The sequence below is a fragment of the Branchiostoma lanceolatum genome, chromosome 6 (genome assembly GCF_035083965.1).
Source record: "Branchiostoma lanceolatum isolate klBraLanc5 chromosome 6, klBraLanc5.hap2, whole genome shotgun sequence".
Taxonomy (NCBI): domain Eukaryota; kingdom Metazoa; phylum Chordata; class Leptocardii; order Amphioxiformes; family Branchiostomatidae; genus Branchiostoma; species Branchiostoma lanceolatum.
Window position 1 is genome coordinate 22,434,113 of NC_089727.1, and position 22,935 is coordinate 22,457,047.

The 22,935-nt window shown below is 42.7% G+C and overlaps 1 protein-coding gene across 1 annotated transcript in view; it reads left to right on the plus strand.

Annotated features, from left to right (window-relative positions):
• The first annotated feature begins 773 nt into the window (after positions 1-773).
• LOC136437032 (protocadherin Fat 4-like) overlaps positions 774-22,935 on the plus strand; it is a 95,633-nt gene continuing 73,471 nt past the window's right edge. Inside the window, exons 1-2 of the mRNA XM_066431472.1 lie at positions 774-1,538; positions 5,264-10,202. Of these exons, the coding sequence (XP_066287569.1) occupies positions 1,336-1,538; positions 5,264-10,202 (5,142 nt within the window). The 5' untranslated portion in view covers positions 774-1,335. The remainder of the gene's footprint in view (positions 1,539-5,263; positions 10,203-22,935) is intronic.

The window sequence follows — 22,935 nt, forward strand, 5'->3', positions numbered from 1 at the left end:
TAACAAACGCACTAAGAGAAGAGAATTCCTTGGTTTTATTTCTTAAACAATATGATTTGCCACGTGCACTAGTATTTTCAACACGGAAAATTATAACGTTAGTTATTTACTGGAATGGATTATGTTAACCTTACACTAGTTACAATGCCAATAATGTTTAGGAGAACACTTTTAGCTTTTGATCGCTAAATCTAGAAAGTGATGCTTGCTTTTTTTCTTAGATCATCTTGTTAGAAAGTATATTCAAGATAAAACCTATAATTTCACAAGCTTATGACTCATACATATAACATATGAAAGTGTTATGGAAGCTCATCTGTGTTGGTAGTAACAAGTTAACGTTAATCACAGTACAATGCTATAAACTCTCTTCCAACACTGAGGTATTCACGGATCAAATTTTCAACGACCACTGTGGATTTCTTCAGGATCAATCCAGGTAGTGGTCGTTTTTTGATCTGTGAATACAAAAAGTGTTGGCAAAAAGTTTAGCATTGTACTACAGTACTCGGTGTTATTGCACTGCATCAAAAACAGCGTTTATATGTGGAACGTTACACCGCATACTGTATTCCCACGTTGCAACTGGGAATATGAAACATACACAATACAAAAGAAAACAAAATCGATGAACCGATCGAATAGACAAACAAATAATGTTTCGCGAGGGCTTACTAATACTTTAGTCAGTAATGCATTTAGGCTCCGCCCACACCTTTGTTTGTTTGATTGACAGCTCGGTTGGACGAGACTCCGCCCTGAGTGGAGGGGCAGCCAAGTTTGTCCATTTTCAGCAACCGCCGACGGTGAAGTCAAGACAAGAAAGGACACAAGAAAGTGCGAAAAATACACTATTTTTCACGGATTGTCGACACCTGAGGCGGATTTAGGACATGTGAGAGAACTCTGGAATACGGATTGGAGTGTTTTTGGACGTTTCTGAGGCAAAAATCGTGACTTTGTCGGAGTTTTGTCGGGTGGATGTGCAAGGTGTTTGATTCCTACTGTGGAGGTAGATCTGATTTCACTGCACCCGGACCCCGGCAACAAAGAGGACCACACAACCGGACGGCCAGGTTTTGGTCAAAAACCTACATTTTGGCCCGTAAAGGTGACCAGAAGGAATTCCTGGAGGCGTCGTAGCGAAGTGTGTTGTGCTGTTTACCGTCACATCGCTGTGCCTTGGCCCGGAGAGCGTCCCAAACATGGTCGGCGGTGACCTGCACGCTTCGCAGCCCGCTCGCGTTTCCAAGCTCCGGTGGTGAGAGTCACCCCCGATCAGGGTTACCTCTACCCCGGCGGGAAGGAGGTCCCCCACTCCTCGGGACCACAAGCATGGCTTCCCCGAGGGTTAGGACACGCTGGAAGCCCGTTTACTTCACGTTACTATGCCTCTTACGGGCTCTGCTGTGCGCGGGGCAGGAGGAAGGGGCCGACCGGGCAGCCAGCTCGGCGCGAGTCGCCTTCTCCCTCGAAGAGGGCCAGCCACCCGGTACCTTCGTCGGCAACATCCCTACACAGCCTGGATTTACTTACAGGTAAGCCTTAACGTCTTCAAGACATTCACACAACCTCCTATATCATCTCAAGTTCTCCACAAATCTTTCCTTGGATACGGACAAGTCTGGAGTTCAAAAATCAAACACAACGTCGGTATGGAGCAAATATCTCAACCTCCTCGGAACCAAATTTAGCTTCACGTTCCAAAGTCAAAACCTCTCAAACTCCGCACAATCTTTACTTAAAGTTTAACAGTAAGAAATTATTAAGTTACACGTAGTGATTTCTCTTGAAGCACTTGAGGTACATGTTCGTAGCTTGTAGTTAAAATCGTCAGCAAACTGTTAGAAATGGTCAAGTGTTGAGAGAAGGCGTCTTCTCAAACATTTCGTACCTTGTTACAAGGTTCTGTAAGTTTGTGAGTTAAGGATAATCACCAATCTCCAGACAAATCCACAGAAGGGAGGGAAAATGTACGTCTTTGCTACCGTATCAGATTTAATGTTAACCCTAAAAACGGTTTTAAAGGTAAATTAGTACCCAGAGGTTTCAATCACAGCTCACTATAAACGTAAATTAAGCTTCTTAATTGGAAATATCCAGGACGATGTGTTTTCACGTTCTTCCAGCTTCATAATTGGACATAATCCTTAATGTTTCTTCCTGCCCAAGACATAATTTTGTGAATAAATTTTAAGACGCCTTCGGGTCAGATAGCACGCCTTGGTTCCTCCAAATGAACCTTATAACTCCCAATTCCAATCGCAACAGGGTCTGTCACCCTTAGACACTTCAATACATGTCTTTGATTATTCCTTAATATTATCTCTGTTAGTTACTGTATCTGAATCTTATCTTGTACACGAAGGGGAAGGCCTCGCTCCAAACACACTCCACATTTTACCCCCATGTCCTTTCAATTTTACACGGTACACAGTAATGTCTCTATTCACTATTGTACATGTACTAGCATGGCGCTAGCAGTTTAAGAAAATTGCAACCCAAAACCTAACAAGCTATTTGCAATAAAAAAGGCTAATTTATATTATCGTAACATTTCACGAAGGTCAAAGGTCACCGGATCTAACCACCCGGAAGTGACACTGGCGCGTGCACTTTTCTGAGAGATATTTCTCAACAATCTTTCATCCCCTGTGTAAACCTTTTACATTGTCACAGCCTCCGTATTATAAACTACAAGTGTGGTAAGTTTGAAGGTCCAGAGATTTGCCATTTTCACACTGTGCGTAAAAATACATCGTCCGTCCCGTGCTCACATACTGTATGCGAGTTGCGAGGGACACGGCATACTTAATACACAGACTGGAGCTCACTCGGCACATGTTCGCAGCTAAAACTCACAATTCCCGTTGCCGCATTGGTATGTAACTTGGTATATCGTTTGCTAGGTTGCGTGTGGTGATGCACGTTGTCTATTTTTCAATGTAACAGTGACTATACGATCACAGCAAGTAAGGAAGATTTATACCCCGTATCTGCCTGAAGTATTCCAGTCATGCATAACGGATTATAACATGGTCCCTATGGCAGGGCAGTGGGACATAGCATTAATTATAGGGGTGCAATTACGATATTGGATTGACGTTTAAAGTAGTTATGGTGTAACAAAGCTATTGTGCATCCCCACGCCGAACCAGGCAAACGATATGCCAAGTTACACACCAATGCGACAACGGGATCGTGAGTAATAGCTGCGAACGCGCAAACAAATGCATTCCCAATACTCCCAGAAGGAGGTCATCCTCCTTCCCGGAGTAATGATAACATACGTCGATGAAGATTAGACATCCAGGTAATAAGATACGCCAAAAAGCAATTACTCAAACAACTGGATATGATTTTGGAAACGGTCAGACGTTTCAAGTAGCATCCACTACTTTTCGTCAGTGACTGTGAGCAAGATCAGTTGAACAGCAGGTTTATAACCACGAACTATGAATTGATATGCAAATAAGGAGAAGACAAATTTTTAGAAGTCCAATAGAAAGCTATTGTCCCCTTTTACTTCAACCTCGTCTTGAGTTGTCTAATTCGCTTTCTATTGGACTTCTAAAAATTTGTCTTCTCCTTATTTGCATATCAATTCATAGTTCGTGGTTATAAACCTGCTGTTCAACTGATCTTGCTCACAGTCACTGACGAAAAGTAGTGGATGCTACTTGAAACGTCTGACCGTTTCCAAAATCATATCCAGTTGTTTGAGTAATTGCTTTTTGGCGTACCTAATGATAACATGTTCATAAAGTTGAAAAGCACTAGATATGTATTTGAATTTGACATTTTTAAAAGGGCTTCTTTGATTTGGTGAGAAAATTAACAATTTGGTGCAAAATATATCACAATAAGGTGATAAAAACTGCTCAGAAAAAGGTGACACAAGAACCAATTGAAAAAAGATTGATTAAGTGTATTTCTGTTGATTAGATGCATTGTAATACATTCAACTATGTTTAAATTGATGTAATTTATCAAGTTTAGAAACTTTTAGAAAGCTTTTTTGTTTACATGTTGACGTTGGTCAATATTGAGCTATTTCACAGACAACAAGTCATTATTTACATATTTACATCTGTGTGGGACCAAGGAGGTTAAATGGTGGGACCAAGGAGGTTGGAACTGGTTTCTTCCCATTGTGGTCGTGAGATGTGTATTGCCTTGCTTGGAAATTTGTCTGGGCCAATTTTGACATCCTGAAAAATCAAGTTATGTGTGTATTCATATCAATTCAACAATTCGCTTCAAATTGAAGTTTACATTTTGACACCTTTCTTTGATGAAATGTTCTAGGGATATGAACAAAAAAGGGGTGAAGAAAAAATTTTCTTCAGCAACCCTAGTCAAGTTTCTACAAATCCTTTGTTCCTTTACTTTTTCTGGCGGTTAAATTCCCGACTATGCACGACTAGTTTCAAACTGAAAAGTGGTGCATTTTGAAATTTTAAACAAATTTGATAGCGAAGTATTCTCACTTTTTGATAATGATATATTAAGACATTTTTCTTGTACAAGGTTGTAGACTTGGCCACATAGGATTGAGTTAGAACCGCATTCTTAGCTGACAGGGGAATGCATATGTGATGAAAAGAGATTGGACATGCATATCCCATATCAAATTCACTGGACCCTCCTGTCATCTTCAACAACAGGGAACAGAGCAGCTTTTTCATCCTGGAAATATGCTGGAGGCCTGGTTCTGATCAAGGAATTTCACGCCTTCTTTCCCAAAAAGCTAGAAAGACATCAGCTTGATTAACCTATTGTGTCTAATCTGACACCCCCCATTAGGTAGGAGAATATTTTAATTCCACCCAAAACAGGAGAGATTTGAATAAAAACAGTTCTAATCTAACTGTTGAGTCTGAAAGTCTTGTCTATTTTGTTCAATTTGTACGACGAAGTAGACAAACGTTTCATTACTACTGTACACACTCACTATCCAGTCTATAATCTGTTTGTATTTCTGACGTTCAAATATGTTAGATATGCTATTCATGAAATCTTTTATGTTTGCAAATTGAAAACAGAAATGACTCTATATTGTCTTCTTTTGTCCACCCAGAATTGGAGCTGTGCACCTTATTTTGACTGTGGGTGCACTGGTACATCTAGATGTTTGTGTAGGGTTTGTCCATTATTATGTACTATTGTGCACTAGCATGATTTATTTTCAGCCCTGTATCTTGTATGGTATGCCCTATTTTAGCCCAAGATTGTGACAGAAATGTTTCTTTCTGTTCCTTAGGTTTAACCAAGACCCAGGGATATTCAGTCTGGATGCTAGCTCTGGTGAGATCCGTACAACACAGGAGATTGACAGAGAAGCCTTGTCCGATGATTCCTTAGATCTAGTTGTTCTTTCCAGTCTCCCTACATACCCCATAGAAGTCAGAATAGACATACTAGACATCAATGACAACTCTCCCATATTCCCGGATCCCAGCATAGAAATCTCGTTCTCCGAGAGCGCGAGAACTGGGTCACAGGTCATTTTAGATACCGCCACAGATGCGGATATAGGTGGCAACGATATCACAGACAATTACAGGATTGTATCAGGGAATGCCAACAGTACTTTTGCATTGGTCATCACGACGAACCCAAGTGGAGAGGCGTCGTTCTTGCATCTACAAACCAATCAGAATTTAGATAGGGAGATCAGGTCTTCGTACCAGCTGAACATATCGGCGCAAGATGGCGGAAGCCCGCCGCGCTACGGCTACCTGTTAGTAAACATCAGCGTAAGAGACTCGAACGATAACCCACCGATATTCGATCAGAGCGAGTACATCGTGAGTCTGAATGAAAGTGCGCCCGTGGGAACCAGCGTGTTAACTGTCAGAGCGACGGACATTGATGAAGGCACAAATGCCGAAATCACGTACTTGCTAGATTCTGGGGAGCCTGCAACAAAGTTCCAAATCGATCCCAGGACTGGCGTAGTCACGACATTGCAAGAGCTTGACTACGAGGAGAGCGACAACTATTACGTGAACGTGCAAGCTCACGATAATGGGTCGCCCATTCAGTATGGCAGGGCGTACATTACGATCAATTTGGTGGATGAAAATGATCATGATCCTGCAATAGGATTTAGGTACTTCCCCATTGGTGCACAGTTTGCGTCGGTCGAAGAGGACGCTGCGTTGAATACGGTGGTCACCTTAGTTACCATCACAGACGCAGATCAGGGATCCAATGGGGACGTAGATCTGGAAATTCTGTCTGGAAACGAACAGGGAACGTTCCAAGTGACGCACGTGCCTGGGCTGAGTATTGTGAAGGTTGCCAGATCACTCGATCGCGAGATCACAGATCAGTACAATCTCACCATGAGGGCGACTGATCACGGGAACCCACCCCGTAGAACTATTGCCAACTTGATCATCTACGTGAACGACATCAACGACCACGCGCCCATGTTTGAAAGAACGAGATACAACACCACTCTCAGTGAAAGAGTTCCCATTGGCAGCTATGTTCAGGGCGTGACAGCGACTGATGACGATTCCGGTCTGAACGCGCAGGTTAGGTACGCGATAGTATCAGGGAATGAGCACGGTTGGTTTACGATCGACGGAAACACCGGTCTCGTGACAACACAGGCCGACTTGGACCACGAGGTCACAGACGGAGTCATCCTGAACATCTCAGCGAGTGACCAAGGCATCTCCATCCAGTTCACGGCATACACACAGCTTACCATCACAATCATTGACGAGAACGACTTCGTCCCCACCTTCAGTGAGAGCGCGTACAACGTCACCGTCCTGGAAAACCAGAACGCGCCGCGAGAAGTCATCACGGTAACCGCACAGGACGATGACCAGGGAACGAACGGAGAGGTTTACTACGAATTTGACACCGAGACCGCGAACAGGTACTCTGGTATCTTCCAGCTGAATTCTAACACGGGACGCATCGACACTCTCGTAACCTTTGACCGCGAGATGACAGATCTCTACTTACTGGTGGTTGGAGCGTCAGATCGTGGCAACCCTCCACAACAATCAGCCGTCAGAGTCAACGTCATTGTGGGAGACCTTAATGACAACAACCCTGTTTTCTACCCAGTCAGATACTATGCAAGCATTAGGGAGAACCAGCCTTCAGGCACAAGTGTTGTACAAGTGTCTGCTTCTGATTTAGATGCAAGTTTGAACGGGAGGGTGACGTACCAGATCACGAGGGGTAACCCGGACGGGAAGTTTACGATCAGCCCACAGAGCGGCAAGATCACCACGACGGCGGAGCTGGACAGGGAAGTGCGTGCATCTTACCAGCTGGAAGTCACGGCTCGCGATGGCACGGGTCAGAGTTCAACTTCCCCTGCTACCATCGATGTAACGGTAGTGGACATACAGGATAACCCACCAGAGTTCAGCCAGCCTGGGTATAACTTTGTCATCTTCGAGAATGTGGAAATCGGAAAGTCGGTTGGTATGGTGAGCGCAACATTCCGTGATGCAAATGCCAATGCCACCTACTCGATCTTCTCTGGCGATCCCGCCGCGATATTCCGAATCAACGCCGAAACAGGCTTGATCTCAACAGCGAAGGAGGTAGACAGAGAGCAGCAGCCATTGTACCAGCTCTATGTAGTAGCAAGTGGCGGGCGAGTTGTAGGGCAAACACAAGTCAACGTGACCCTTCGCGACTTGAACGACAACCCGCCATCTTTTCCGACTACCTCCGCCCAAGCAGACGCTGTGGAGAACTGGCCCGTTGGCAGAGAAGTTTACGAGGCCGCAGCGCAGGATCCAGACGATGGCGTTAACGCGCAGATCACGTACGAACTCATCACAAACCCCAGCAACAGGTTCCAAGTGAACGGAGACTCGGGCATCATCTCCCTTACAGGGGCGCTCAGTTATGAAGTTGGCCAGTATGTCTTGGAGCTTCAGGCAACAGATAGAGGTTTACCTCCGCAGTCTGCCACCATGACGCTCACAGTCACGGTGCGTGATGTCAACGACCATGCTCCCGTCTTCTCTTCCTCCTCATATTCGACCGCAATCCCAGAATCTCGGCCTGTCAACGATCAGTTCTTCTCCGTAACAGCGACAGATGAGGATGCGGGCCTGAATGGGTTGATATCATACTCCATTACTGGTGGGAACCCAGGAGACAGGTTTGGCGTGTTTCCGGACGGAAACTTGTACATCAGGAACGCTCTTGACCGCGAGGTACAGAGCCGGTACGTGTTGAGCGTCGAGGCACAGGACAACGGCGTGGAAGCAAAGTCTGCCGTTTCCAATGTAACGGTCGAAATCCTCGACGAAAACGACAACCGCCCTCTCTTTGCAAATGCAACATACAATCTCTTCTTGGATGAAGAAGCGCCTGCAGAAACGATGGTTGCCTTGGTTACGGCCGTTGATCGCGATGCTGGCACCAATGCGGAGCTGAGGTATTCCTTCATCACGGAGCAGTCTGACTTTGCCATTAACCCGTCCACTGGTGCCATCACAAGCCTGAGGATGTTCGACCGCGAGGACTTGATCCAACGAACCGGACTGAGCACGTTTACACTGGAAGTCGCTGTGACCGACAGCGGTGACCCTCCGCTACAAGACAGGTCAACCCTCCAGATCACCGTACGCGATATCAACGACAACGTGCCCCGTTTCGCTCAGGACACATATCAAGTTTCCATCTCCGAAACCGCCCTGCGGTCCCAGCAGGTGGTTAGGGTCAGTGCCTCTGACATGGACTATGGAAACAACGCCCTCGTACGTTACACCATCACCGAAGGGAACGATGACGGCAAGTTCCTGATTGACTCCAGCTCAGGCCAGATCACGTTGGCTCAGCTATTGGACAGAGAAGTGGAAGACTTCTATTCACTTCTCGTTGATGTACGTGACTCAGCAGCCGAGAATCCTCTCAGTTCACAGTGCCGCGTCAACATCTCGGTCCTCGATGAGAACGACAACGAACCCGTCTTCAGCCCCACCTTGCAAACAGCCGATGTGTTGGAGTCCACAAGGGTCAATGACCTAATCACAACTCTGACCGCTACTGATGGAGATGCTGGAGCTAATGGAGAAATCACCTACAGCATCAGTGGTGGAAATGCTCATGGGACCTTTAGTCTAGACTCTTACACAGGTAAGCTGTACCTCGCCAAAGCTCTAGATTACGAGAGCACCAATTTGTACCGGCTCAACATAACCGCGTCCGATCATGGAACACCACTGCTCTCCACTGTCATCCCCTTTGAAATCAACGTCCTGGATTCAAATGACAACCCGCCTACCTTCCCGCCAGGCGACACAGTACGCCAGATAACGGAGGGAGTTGGGTTGAACACCGTTATCGCCACGGTGACAGCCACCGATCCAGACTCTGGAAGCAACGGAGATATACGGTACTCTATCGCCAGCCAGGTTCCGCAAGGGGATCAGTTTGCGGTGAATCCGACGTCCGGCGAGGTATTTACTCGTGCTGAGATTGACCGGGAGTTTGCCAGCACTTTCGACATCACTGTGAGAGCGACCGACCAAGCAATCCCTGTTTCGGAGAGGAGGCATGCCTTTAAAGTCACAACGGTCATCATCAGGGATGTGAACGACAACAATCCTTTGTTTGTGTCCCAGGATGCAGCTGCCATTGCACCGAGTGCGTCCAGTGGAGATGTCGTTTTGAACGTGGTCGCAGAGGACCCTGACGAAGGCACGAACGGGGAAGTCAGGTACGCTGAAGTAAGCGGAAGCACCAACCAGTTCGCTATAGGTGGAACAACAGGCGTGGTCACTCTCGCGCAGAATCTGAGCCCGTCCCAAACTTTCTACACCCTTGTGGTCAGTGCTACTGACCAGGGCCCTGGAAGGCGCTCGTCAACTTCAGAGATTACGTTCTTCATGACTTCAACTAGCAGCAACGGACCGACATTCTCTCGGAGCAGTTATTCTGGGATTGTACACGAGAACCAACCTGTGGGGACCAGCATAACGTCAGTTCGCGCCAGTTATTCAGATGGCCACAGTGCCACCATCGAATATTACATCACCAGCATCCGCGCAGGGGCTACATCTGTCGGGAGATACTTCGCGATTGGCCGTACGACAGGTCGGATTACAACGGGAGTGGAGTTGGACCGCGAGGAAGGATACGACAGTTTCACGTTGGAAGTGTACGTGGTGGACAAGTCTTCGTCTTCGCCTAGGACACAATCCACTCAGGTGAGTGACCACCTTTTTTATACTTGCTGCAGTGGAGTTTCAGTAGATATGTTTTACCTCAAATTTACCCCTGTGATCTGATATATTGTAGTTCAAGTACAGTGGTATGGCTCCATTGTTTCATTTCAGTGAAGAACCCTAGGCCTGTACTGTTAGTTCTCGTTCAAGAGACAGCCGTCATGGCTTGTGTCACCAACACCTCTAATGGCAAGGAAGTTTACAAGGCATTTGTCTGGGAGCGGGGAACATCCTGCCCTGCTTAGTGTCTGCCTGATGTGAGCAAATCGTTGTCAGCAAGCACTTTACCCACTCCTCTAGATAGCAGGCATTGTCATGAGGACAGATTATCTCTTGTGTACAGGGGGGTGTTTACCACTAAATACTGGCGACAAGACAGTTTGTGAACACATCTCGAGCTAAGATATCCCCAGTAGGGTTATAAGTGTGAGTAATATGTTCATCTTCGGCGAATGTAGGACTTCCCAGGTATTTGTGTTGGAATGTGGTTAATTGTGAAGATATAAACTCACACAGGGAGTAAGTATGCTTCCTTATGTTGCTTATCGTGGAACAGCAGCCCAGGCAACCATGCTCAATTTGTAGGCTACAATTTGTAATTGTATGTCTCAGTATGTGATTGAGTGTGCTTGACATCAGGCACAGTTTGGGTGAAAAGAAGTGGGGAGTTTTTAGGAGGGCTGTCATTCTTCTGGATAGAAAGGTCTACATTCACTTTAAGTGGATCATGGTTTGTCAGTTTTAGAAATACTGTAGAAGGCTAGACAAACTAACTACCAGTTTTAGCTCAAATGTTGTCTAGTGACAATTGAATGTTTCGTTCTTAGAAGGTGAATTAAGTGTAAAATGATGCTTCAAAAACCGTTAAAAAAGGGTACACACTGAATTTTCATCTAGTTGACCGATAGGCTAGACAACTACTAGTTTTTTCTCAAACGGTGTCTATTGAGGAATGAATGTTCAGGTCTTTTAAGGTGAAACAAATGTAAAATAATGCTTCAAAATACATTGAAAAAAAGGTAGTTGGCCGTCCAGAAATTTCACCCAGTTTGGTAACCATAACTGGAAAAGTATTTCGACCCCCTTTTTTTGTTCAGTCCATTTAGGACACTACATGAGTCCATGACCCTGGTGTTGTCTGTCTCTTTCATCTCGCATCAACAGGACAGATCTGCTTTGTGTTGGGGAGGGACGGGCAGTGGTCGGGACAACCTTTGAAGTTTTTTTCCTACATGTACCTCTTTTCATGGGACACTACCAATAGTACCATACAAAATGACCCTTGCCTAGAGGTCGGATATCAAAAATTTGCAGACTGAAGGAAACCTATAGTTCTAGTGTGGCATCGGAATGTTTGTCTGGACATTGACTGGCCCTGGCGCGTAGAGCATACCTAGATTGTCATGAGATGTGAAATGTTTCTGAGTTCGTGGCGGTAATTTGCAAGGGTTCAGCTTACCGGCTTGCCTCGTCCATTTCTTGGCTAATTAAGAATGTACCCCAGTTCAAGTAGTGTCGCCTTTATCTGTGAAAGGTCTCGGGGAAGGGATGGTATCAGGAAGGAAAATACTTGAGAAGAGTTCAACCAAGACAGCTGCCACATCTTTGCATTTTTTTTCTTGATTAAGTTTCGGTTGATTACCCCTGATTTAAAAGTCTGTAAGCACCTTAATGAAGTTTCGGTATCGGGTTTCATCGTGGCTACTGGTTTTAGCGACATACAAACAACCTCATTTTGTGAAAGGCACCCTGTTTGAAAGACCATCTCTCAAAAACCTTCATATAGACAAGATAGGAAAGTACTGGGAATGAATGTAGGGATGAAAATGTTGTGGTCTTAAATATAACAGTAGTTAAGTTACATTAACAAGAAGCTAAACATCAAGTTGACTTGACTTGAAGACAGAATAGTTTGATCTGTTTGTGCAGCCTGGGTATTACACTCAGCACTGTTAGTAGACAAGATTACAGATAGGCTGTCTGAGGGAAGAGGATTTTTGCCACAGTTTCACGATCGAAGCGTAAAGCCGCTTGGCGTCCCGAGCCAAGCAGGTGGTGCGTTGGGAAGTGGACGCTGAAGCACCATCATGTCCGCGCTGTGAACACAACAAAGCAGTTCCGTTGGCTGAAGTGGCTGGACGTGAAAAAGGGGGCTGCCATCTTGTGCCGAGCTCGGCAAACAGACGCCGACAGGGCTTGGCGGGTTTTGCGAAGGAGGGTAAAAGGGGCTGCATACCTCTCCGCGCGAGTCATCAGACTGGAAACTTGGGTTGAAAAGATTGTTGTTGGTACATGGGGAAGGTGGGAACAGGTCCAGTCATGATGCATGTGTGCCTTCAGACTATCAATTTGCTGTGAAATAAATCAGTTTCAGTGGTTCCTCTTCAATAAGTTACATGTAGTTGCTGGAGAGGGAATATAAAGTTGTTAGATTTTGCAGTGGTTGCTTTTAGAACGCCTTCTTGCTATTGTGTTCTATTTGAAAATTTTACAAAGAACACATGGAGTTTGAAGTATGAAAATTGACAAAAATGACATCAGATTATTGCTCCATCTTGGAAGTTCGGATACATTTTAGACTCACTGATAATGCCATGATAAAAACGGTATCCCTCTTTACAGTCAGATTTTTTTTCTAATTTCAAAACTTTGGTTATTTTTATTTCAAACTTACTTTTGAAAGTAGCCCAAACAAGAATCTGTTATGTAAGTTCTAGGGTAGGTTATAACTCAACTCAAAGCAATCTGGAAAGATCCAAAATTTGTAAGTTTTCGTTGATCATGTCACAGACTCGAAAAGCTAGTCTTAGTAGTGAATCATAGTCCTAATGCATGTATCGTGACACCTCATTGAGTAAACTTGTGGAGAGTGTTTAATCACTTGTTGACAAACTCTGATTAGGAATTGCAATAATTCACTTCAGCTAGGAAGTGGTAAGTCAACTGTACTACTGTGAAGTGCCTTCTTGATTAGAAAAAATATAGACCAAGTGGAAAAAGAGCCAGCAATTCCATTTAGGAATGCAGTTGCCCATTCTGTGAGGGTTTTTCAGGTGCCACTCAAAGAAGAGATGTGGAAAGAAAGGCTTGACTTTGAAAAAATTCCTTAGACAAGGAACCAATTGTTGATGGCTTGAAACATGGGAGAACATACAAATGCATATTTGCATTCTGTCTATTGCTTGAGTGACTATTTGCTGTATAGAAAGTTGTCTGTCTTCCTTTGCCTTTCTTTATACAAATTATGCTATACGATTAATTTATTTTTTAACAGCCAACTATTCAAAAACTCTGGTGGAATACAGACACATTCTTGGAACGGGTTTTGTTCGCGTTAAGAATGTTCGCGTACGCGTGGAAAATTTTTGCGTGGAAAATTTGAAATGGAGAATTTATTTATAGGTTCAAAATATCAAAGCAATTTTATCATCAAAATTTTCTCCCTTGGGAGTAGACTTGAGTCCCTTGGGAATCAACTTGTTTTTTTGTTTTCTTTAAATTTCAAAAATCCATTGAAATTTTTTGGGTGTGAAACCTCAGACTTGTAAACCTTCAATTCCCTTCTGATCAACTAATTAGCATATTTTAACGAGCAAATGATCAAAATTACAGGAAAACTTTTCCCCTGCATGGCTGTGGGCATGGTGTGGTGTGGTTTGGTGTGTGCTATTCCCAAGGGACTCAAGTCTATTCCCAAGGGAGAAAAATTTTGATGATAAAGTTACTTTGATATTTTGAACCTATAAATAAATTCTCCAGTTCAAATTTTCCACGCGAAAATTTTCCACGCGTACGCGAAAATTCTTAACGCGAACAAAACCCCAACCCCACATTCTGAACTAACAGAAAATGAGAACATGTAGTGGGATGTCACATTATTTTGAAAGTAACCCCAGATGTCCCATGGGTTTTACCTTTGGTATGAGAACAGAAAAACAAACCAACCAAACCAACAGACTACTAGGAAGAGGAAATATCTACAGAAGAATCATCCAGTGAAATGATAGTAACACTAACAGTAACAGTAACTGACATTGATAGTAGAGCAAACCTGTTCTTTATTACAAACATGTAATTATGAATGACAGCTTAAATCAATTAGTCACGCCTTAATTAACAATATTAAGGAGTTGTTATGATATGAAATTTAGAATCCATGTACACTCACTCACTCACTCACTCACTATCCGGTTTAACGTCTTAATAAACACGTATTGCTTAACTCTCAGATTCTTCCAATGTTTAGAAAAGCGGAAGACAAAACACATGAGGGTGACCCTGGGTTCCTGAGAGGTCATGCCTGTCTTGTCTTAAGATTCTTCCAGCCCTCCTTCCTTCTTGAGACTGAATGAGAGCATTTTTCAAGATGTAACTGTATCTGAAAAATATGTAAGGCAAAGCCTGTCTGTTTTTGAATTGGCCGAAGTGCTGTTTTGCAATGTGAAAGTCTACAAACATATAGGATAACGTGGTAGCCATCCTATTCTAGCTCCGTTTTGGTCCTTTGCTTGCCTCTATGCTGAAAAGTCTGAGAAACAAATGGTATTTGAATAGTCACCTAGAATATAGCAGAGAGTTCTTCCTTATTGGCTCGGTCCTTGTAACAGTATCGTAACAGGTACCCTGGGAGACCAGACACCGTATATCGGCGAGCGGAGCTTGGGTTTACAGCGGAGAGTGGGGTGGGGTCGGTCTTCGGGGGCAGCGGGAGGGTGGGCCGGGAAAACTTGGCCGCGCGTGCGGTGCTTGATGGCGCGCCGATATACAGTGTCTGGTCTCCCAGGGTAGGTAACAGGACTTGAACAAGCATTTGGAAGTTTGACATCCATTCCATTGCTTCTGAGAAATACATGTACAGTCAAACCTGTATTAGCGGTCACCTTTGCATAGCGGCCACCTGCCCATAGTGGTCACTTTTTGTCGGTCCCTTGGATTTTTCCCATTGACATAAGCATTAAGAATTAGGCTATAACGGCCACCTGTCCAACGCGGTCGCGGCCAGACGATTTTCAGTCCCGCGAGTACAGTAACACTGTCGGTAACGGTCACGGCGCGCCGGTAGAAGCCGCATCGCCACTGCACGCCGGGTTCAAAATCTTCATTTTTTCACGCAGTTATCAAATTTATGTGGATTCAACTGGATAGGATGATAATAAAGAAAACCAGAATGTTTTATCTTTGTTAGAAAATCCATGGTTTGACGCGAAGTCAGTATAATTTTCTTCACATGGCTTGCGTTTGTACATCGTAGCAAAATTGACCATTTCTGTGCATTTCGACTGGACAAATATTACGGTAGCTTTTTGGAAAATACAACTCGCACATGTAGCTGATGCAGTAAGTTCGGGAAATGTTTGAATGCCGGCCCAATATCCGTTTTCCCCGGTGCTCAAAGTCAAAACGTGTTTCGCGCAATTTTCAAAATGGCGCTGATAGTCAGCAGCACCAAGGAGGTTGGCAGCACAAAGGTCAACGGTAGACACCACTGTTTCGGAGGTATAATGCGCTAAATTTATTTTGCTGCAAAGTATCACTGAGGATAATTACTTTACCAAAAGCTTTACAAGAATATTAATAACATTAATATGATGTAAGATTTGGGCTATTGCAATTTTCTGAAAAGAATAAAGCCATCAAAAGATCGACCTTCTTCTGAGTACCCTATTAGCATAATGGTAGAAGCTGATAATGACAAGCGGCAAGTGAAACAACAACAGACTAAGGGAAACTATCGCCACGATTTTATGTTTCAAAACGGTCGAAAACTAACAGTAAGTGGCAACTGAGCAACATGTATTTTGTTCTTAACTAACTAGGTGGTAACAACAATCGACTTTCTAAAATGTGACTTACCTATGCAATGTTTACATGTGTACTGTACGGTGAATAAATGTATCTCAGTGGGTACTGAAAATATGTGTCACTCGTAGTCATCATTAATCAACATTTTCTCCATAGCGGCCACCTGTCCTTAGCGGCCAGTTTTGGCCAGTCCCTTGAGTGACCGCTATAGACAGGTTTGACTGTACACTGTATTTGTTTCCAGAAATTATGCAAGAAGTAAGGACCAAACCTTTGAATAAGGATGGGGGCCAAGCTTTTCTGCCTAGAAGAAATTCTGAGAAGTTAGAGTCAGTTAGAGCTAACCTGAGCTAGAATACGATGGATTCCAGATGAAAGAGAAGAATTCTCAGCGGGGGAAACTGTGCTTCTGGGTTGGTGTTGTGAAATGTCTGGACTGTCTCAAGACAAGTCTGGCCCTAAGAAAAGAGTTGCAGACAGACCATTGGGTCTGCTGGAGTCTTGTCAACTCTTGGACATATGAAAACTTCCATACAAACCAGCCAGACATAAATCAGTTTAGGGATAGGTAAGTTTGGGTGAAAAAACAGGGAAAAGTTATGACTTTGTAATCTTCCAAAATTTATGAGAACCTTCTATTATTAGTCATGGATATTCAGTTGCAGCACAGCTTCTGCTTCTAGTTAGATATTTACTATTTTACTATGATAATACTAGCAGTTGTCTATTATTCAGTGGTACTTACTGATGCAATAGTTGTGTCTTAAAGGCACCCAGAGCATTTTATGAAGCTTGAAAACTGGAAATATTCTAGTTGCTGTAATCTTTATGAAATTGACATTTAATGCCACTGTTTACCACATTTGCGTGCGGATTTCTTATCAAAAGGGCTCAAAAGCGGCACAAAAAATAAGCTACATGGTGATCTTTTAGTTGCGCGCGCCTAGTGTAAATAGACTGATACCATAGCCCCTCCCACCTCCGTCAAAACGTAGAAATGCAAAATTAAAACATAAAAATGCAAATATTTGACGGACATGCAGTCACTCTCTCATTGGTCGAACCGCTAATTGTGATGGGCAGTCAGGATCAGTCTATTAGGGCTGGGATTTTCTATTAGTTCTCACTACACAACGACATCATATCTTCGCTCATTTAATGTCGATATGTAATGGTATAGTATTATTGAAACTTACTATGTGTAGGAATGAGTAAATTTGAGTTTTTTTAATTCAAGTTTCAAGCCTCATAAAATGCTCTGGATGCCTTTAACAAAAAATATATTCAATAGCCTGTCAAATGACATAGTAGTATTTAGTACATCCCTTCCTTTCATTTTAGCCCACTATTCTCATTTCAACGATTTCTGTAGTGATGGTAATGTGTTGGTATCAGTAGATTACTTATGTCACCTGTGTACCCAATACAGGACATGTGTATGCATGCATTACATCAAATGCTTTTATTGAGAGGAGAAGCTTTAGGCACATTTAATGACTGCTCATCAATCATATTTGTGTATCAATGGTGGCTAATAAGCAAGTGTGAAACAGATGTGTGTTTATCACACAGGTGGATTCACTCCTGTGATTTACACATCTAAAGAAGACAGACTAAAATGTGGATGAGTAAGTGCTTTTGCATTTGAATGCTGGGTGAAGAATGGCCCGAGATTGGAAGCCCTAAATTGTGGCGGTTAATTCTAGTCATTATTGCCTTTTGCCTTCTATTCATTGTAGTCTGGACAGTTTTGTGAATGGTAGATTTTTGTTTCCAGTTTCAACACCCCAATTCTTTTCTGTAAAAGGTGTGGAATTTTTTGGTGTTGATGTGTCCACATGTAAGGATTGTTCAGGCTTTTAAAAGCTACCCGACCACTTTCTTTGACTTCTTTGTGTATTGTAAGTCTTTTCGTCTACACCTTGGTTAGTAGAATAATAGTTGAAACACCTTTATTACAACCTCCCATCCTAGTGGGCCAAGTACAGGTTATTTTGACAACAAACAAAGACATGTATACCCACGTAAACAATAAACATACACATTAGAACAATTTCGCTTATAGTATACAGGTTTGCCCTCTACAGAATTTAGAAGCAGAGGAGTTTTGTTGAATGTTTTATTTCGTCTTGAAATGTTCCGACACCGTGTTTGCTGGCATCTCTACCTTAGACATGAGACGACACACCTTGGCAGAATAATGTCCTAGCGGGTGGGGGGCATTTCACGTGTCACTTCATACACACATTCACTGTGCATAAGGAAAATATGCTGTTATGGATGGTGTGGAAAACATAAAGGAGCTTCTTATTTTACAAAACGGTCGCAGAGTGTTGTTCTAGTGTGGTCCTTCTCATGTTATTTGTTTGCACACAGCTCTCTCATGAGAAAAGAAGTTTCACATCCTCTCCCTCCATTTATTAAACTGTCCCCACATCTCAAGAGGGCAGGTTATGATTTCTAAGGAGGTGATCTAGTTGAAGTCATGACTGTTTGATGCTTAGTCATGAGAGTCCGTAATCCAAGCTGAAAGGAAACACCCGGCCTGGTTTGTAAAGGTGGGGGATCGCCTTGCACAATGCCACATTTGCATAAGAATGCCAACCCACCCCTGACGGCAAGACGAGTTTGTTTAGCTTTTGCCGCCGCCATCTTGGTTCTAAAAAAGCCCCACTCCGAAGCAATAGAGCGTTACAAAATGACTTGTGTTGAAAAGGAGTAGCACAATCACAGTTTCTTTAGTCTTGTTTTCTTCTACATCAGAAATACCTCTCCTTGTGAAGTTGTGGTGTACACTATTTTATAGTAGTAGCATGATAGCCTCTGTAACACTGACAAGTAGAGGGCAGTTGTTAACAGTAGACTCATTGTACTGTAGAGATGTTCCTTCGGCAAATACAACATTTACCATAGCCAGTATCAAGTCAATACAGTTAAAACTTCCCAAGATGACCACTCAAGGAACTGATTAAAAATCTGGTATGTGCGGACAGGTGGTCACTATAGACAGGATTCTTAATGCTTGTGTCAATGGGAAAATTATGTAAGTAAAGGATCACCAAAAGTAGTCACATTGGCCAGGTTGCCCATATGTAGAGGTGGTCTCTTGTACAGGTTTGACTGTATAACTACATACATGTATAATAGCAGGTTTTCTGAATTCCTTATCAGTTTCCTCAATTTCTGTAATATAAGTGATACATAACAATAAGAACTGTTCTTTAAGAATTGAGTTATAAAAAGAGGTATAAAATCGTCCCCTAGCTATCTTTCTATATACTGTATATATACAGAATGTCACTAAAGCCTTTTATGCTGTCTTTGAAATGTCCAAAAGAAAGTTTAGTGCCCTTGTGCGTCTTGTGCCTCTTCTGACAACCAATTTCTCTCCAAGATACAAGGGATGACAGGGTTGAGAACATGAGACTACCAGGGATTTGAGAGGCTGACATATTGTCTTATGGCTACCATACCAAAGCCTGTATTTCTCTTTGAAGAAGAGGCCATGAGGGCTTTGAAGTTCTGCATGGTCTCTGTCAGGCAAGCTGGGGAAATAATGGGGTCCCAACAGCTGATGTTGTTGTCACCTGTGTATTGGAAAGGGAGGTTACAGCACTGACACAACAGTACATCAAACTTGGCAGGCAGTCAAGCCTGTGGGACAAGATATATTAAATCTTTAGAATGCTGGTGTAAGAAGATATATCAAGTCTTCATGGTTTACTAGTCTTTCTGGATTGGTTTATTACCTCAGGGAAGGAGGTCACTGACCAAGGGGGTACTGTTTTTTTGTCTGTTTGCAGCTATAAGGGCGACTTTAGACCTACGATTATATACAGTCGTGCGATCATCATCGTGGGCGACAGTTTTCTTTAGACACACGGTCAGGAAATATCACGGGACCCCTGCGGCGCAGAATTCCATTGACCCAAAGTGACCTATCGCGCAAATTCAAAATGGCGGGGGAACCGCTTGTTTTCGCCACGCAAAAGATGAAGCTTTTACTGACTTTGCAACAACTGTTGCCCTGCAGATGAGACGTTGAGAACGTGCTCAACAAAGAAATAGATTGAGGCTGGTACAAAGACGGGCAATACCTGGGATTTAACCCGAGTTCGTGGCCGCCGCCGGGGATCACGGGGATCACGGGGATCGAGGAATAGGGGCATACCAGAGAACTTAGCCACTGGTGGCAGGGCGTCGCGCCGATTCCAGGTTTCCCGTTTATTGCCGTCGCACGATTGTTTTGATCGTCTTTAGACAGCCAAAAAATACCGTCGCCGGCGACGTCGTGGCGACAGCCAGTCGCACGACTGTATACGGTCGCCAGTCTAAAGCCGCCCTAAGTGTATAACACAAGATCCTTTTGATGGATTTTTTTAAATTTTACTAGCATGTTGGTAGTTATTGGGGTCCTGATAAAACATGGTGATTTTTGGCTCCATAGCAGTATTTTCAGGGTTTGGAGTATTATAGATTGAAATACCCACCTAGTTTTAACATGTTTTTAAAAGATGTCTTGACTATTTTTTAAACTACATGCAACTTACTTGAATCTTCTGCAATTTCTTTCATTTGCAGATTCTGTAATTTTTTGGGGGTTTAAAGGTGAACAAAGACAACACAAAACCTTTTTAAATTGCTTTGTACAAATTTGGAGATATTTTCAGCTCAAAAACATGTCAAAGAACACGTACGAATCATCAATGATATATTTCAGCTTCTTTCATCTTGTGATGTCTTGATTAAAACAGTGTGTTGGGGTATGAAGAAACGATTATACTTGCTTCCAATTCTCCTGGTAGTTCAATTCTATTTCATGGTTTATGCTTGAGGAAGGGTCAAGGCCTATGGTGCTAAGAATAGTCCAGCACTGAAAAAGAGTTCTGTGCCATTGCTATTGTCAGGCTCACACATGTAAATATAGTGTCTGATTTTGGTCCATGACTATTTGCACGCTTCGATTGTAAAGACAAGCTAACAAAAGTTCATTCATGAAACGTGAAGTCTTTTTATACACTATAAACACAATGACTACGACATACGTTAATCAAAAACGTTATAGTTGACATTGACAATTTTGGTATAAAGGATTACTTTTTATGATCAGAATAATGGATTTAAATACTACAGTATTTCTTTGTAAATTAGGATTAAGAAATCATTTGCTAACATTCTATTTTGGACATATTGATTTTGTAGAAGTTTGTTTTCTACAGTTGTTTAGACTGGGCTTTGGGGAGGGTCTGACTTTACAATCCTTATTCTGAAGGGCTTAGCTTGAATTTGTATACTGGTCTTCAAAGGCATGTGCTTTCTCTGCCAAGTTTTAATTCATTGACACCAGGGCCTTTTGGGGACCCAATAATTTTTTTTTGGCAGAGAAGCCAGACAGGTTTTTCTCAGCAAGCATGGTTGCTATGCCAACTGTAAACTGTGTTCTGTTATCTGATGAAACAGTGGAGGTTTTTTTAAGTGAGGCAGGGCCCAGCAATTTGTAGTATGGTCAGGTTGGATTGGGATTTGTAGGATTGCAATTAACTTTTTTTAAGCAGTGGTCCTTTACATTGGGGGCAGCAAAAAACATGTTGTGAAGAAAATTGAAAATTAAGCCAAATGATAAACAAAATTAGTAGTGTTAGAAGTAGTTCATTTGTAGCTTTTTTTCTTTAACCCCAGCCTTGCTGATGTATTGCCTATTGCTTGGACCAGAAATTAGCTTAGATATGGTTAACCAGTACATAGTAGACATGAAACAACAAAACAACAACAAAACTGATACTGTCTAGGCTGTCTCACAGTGTTAGTTTGTTCTAAGAATAGTAAGATAATTGCTCAGAACCAAGACCTCTTATTCTAAACATCTGGAAGAGGCAAGATAAGAAAACAGTCCATCTTCAGAGATTTGTGTCTTGTCTTCCCTCTGTAATAACCTCCCCAGGGAACATGAAGCTGATAATTTGGGCCTTCCTTTCATAATTAGCTGCTGGGTCTCTTAGATAAAAGAAATCTTTGAGGATCATCTTTTGTTTTGCTGTACTGTGTACCATGTCTTCTGGGGTTTTAGGAACATATTAGAATGAAAGAAAAAGAGAACTTGTCTAAAATTCCCTTTTCATTGTCTTTATCTGAAATAAGATACTAGTAGTCAGAAGAAGTCTTGTAGCCATGTATTTATATGATATGAACCATACAAATCTTTCATGAATGTATTATACTATAAATAGATGATTCCTATTTCGAAATTGGAGCACAGTCTAGATACATCTGTTTGTATTTTTTTCTACATTCATATGTATATAGGTCTCAAAATCCTGGGTGCATGGTGCATACATCTGTCCATTTTGTGCACCAAAAATTGAAGCTGTGCACCTACTTTTTTGACTGCACCTATTCCATGAATTTCAAGCCCTGTTAATGTATGTATAGTTTATTATTTTATTCTGGAACCCTTTCACCCAACATGTGCGGCTTAAAATAATGTATGCCATTCCAACAATGCTGTGTGTGACTTTGCGCAGAGGCCCCATGACCTACGGCCGTCTGTGTATTTATTGCTGTGTTTGGCGGCGGCCCTTTGTAATGCTCGGGGTCAAAGTGGGGTTATGGTTATATAGCTCTGTGTCTCTGGTTTTAAATATTGATTATGGTAAAGAACTGGACTCCATTCAGAGCTATTTTTAGAAACTTTGCATTTTATTGAAGAAAATGTAAAATTGACTTGATATGCTGTTACGAAGTAAGTCAAAATTTGTAAATCTGTGAAAACGTATTTCGTTCGAACAGCAAATTACCGAAAATTGTTTTGAGAGTGCTGAAACTTAATTTTTCTGTGAGAGGGGAAAAGACTTGTTCGTAGCGTTTTAAAATTCATGGCCAAAACGATGCAAGACAGAGCATACATGTATATGTG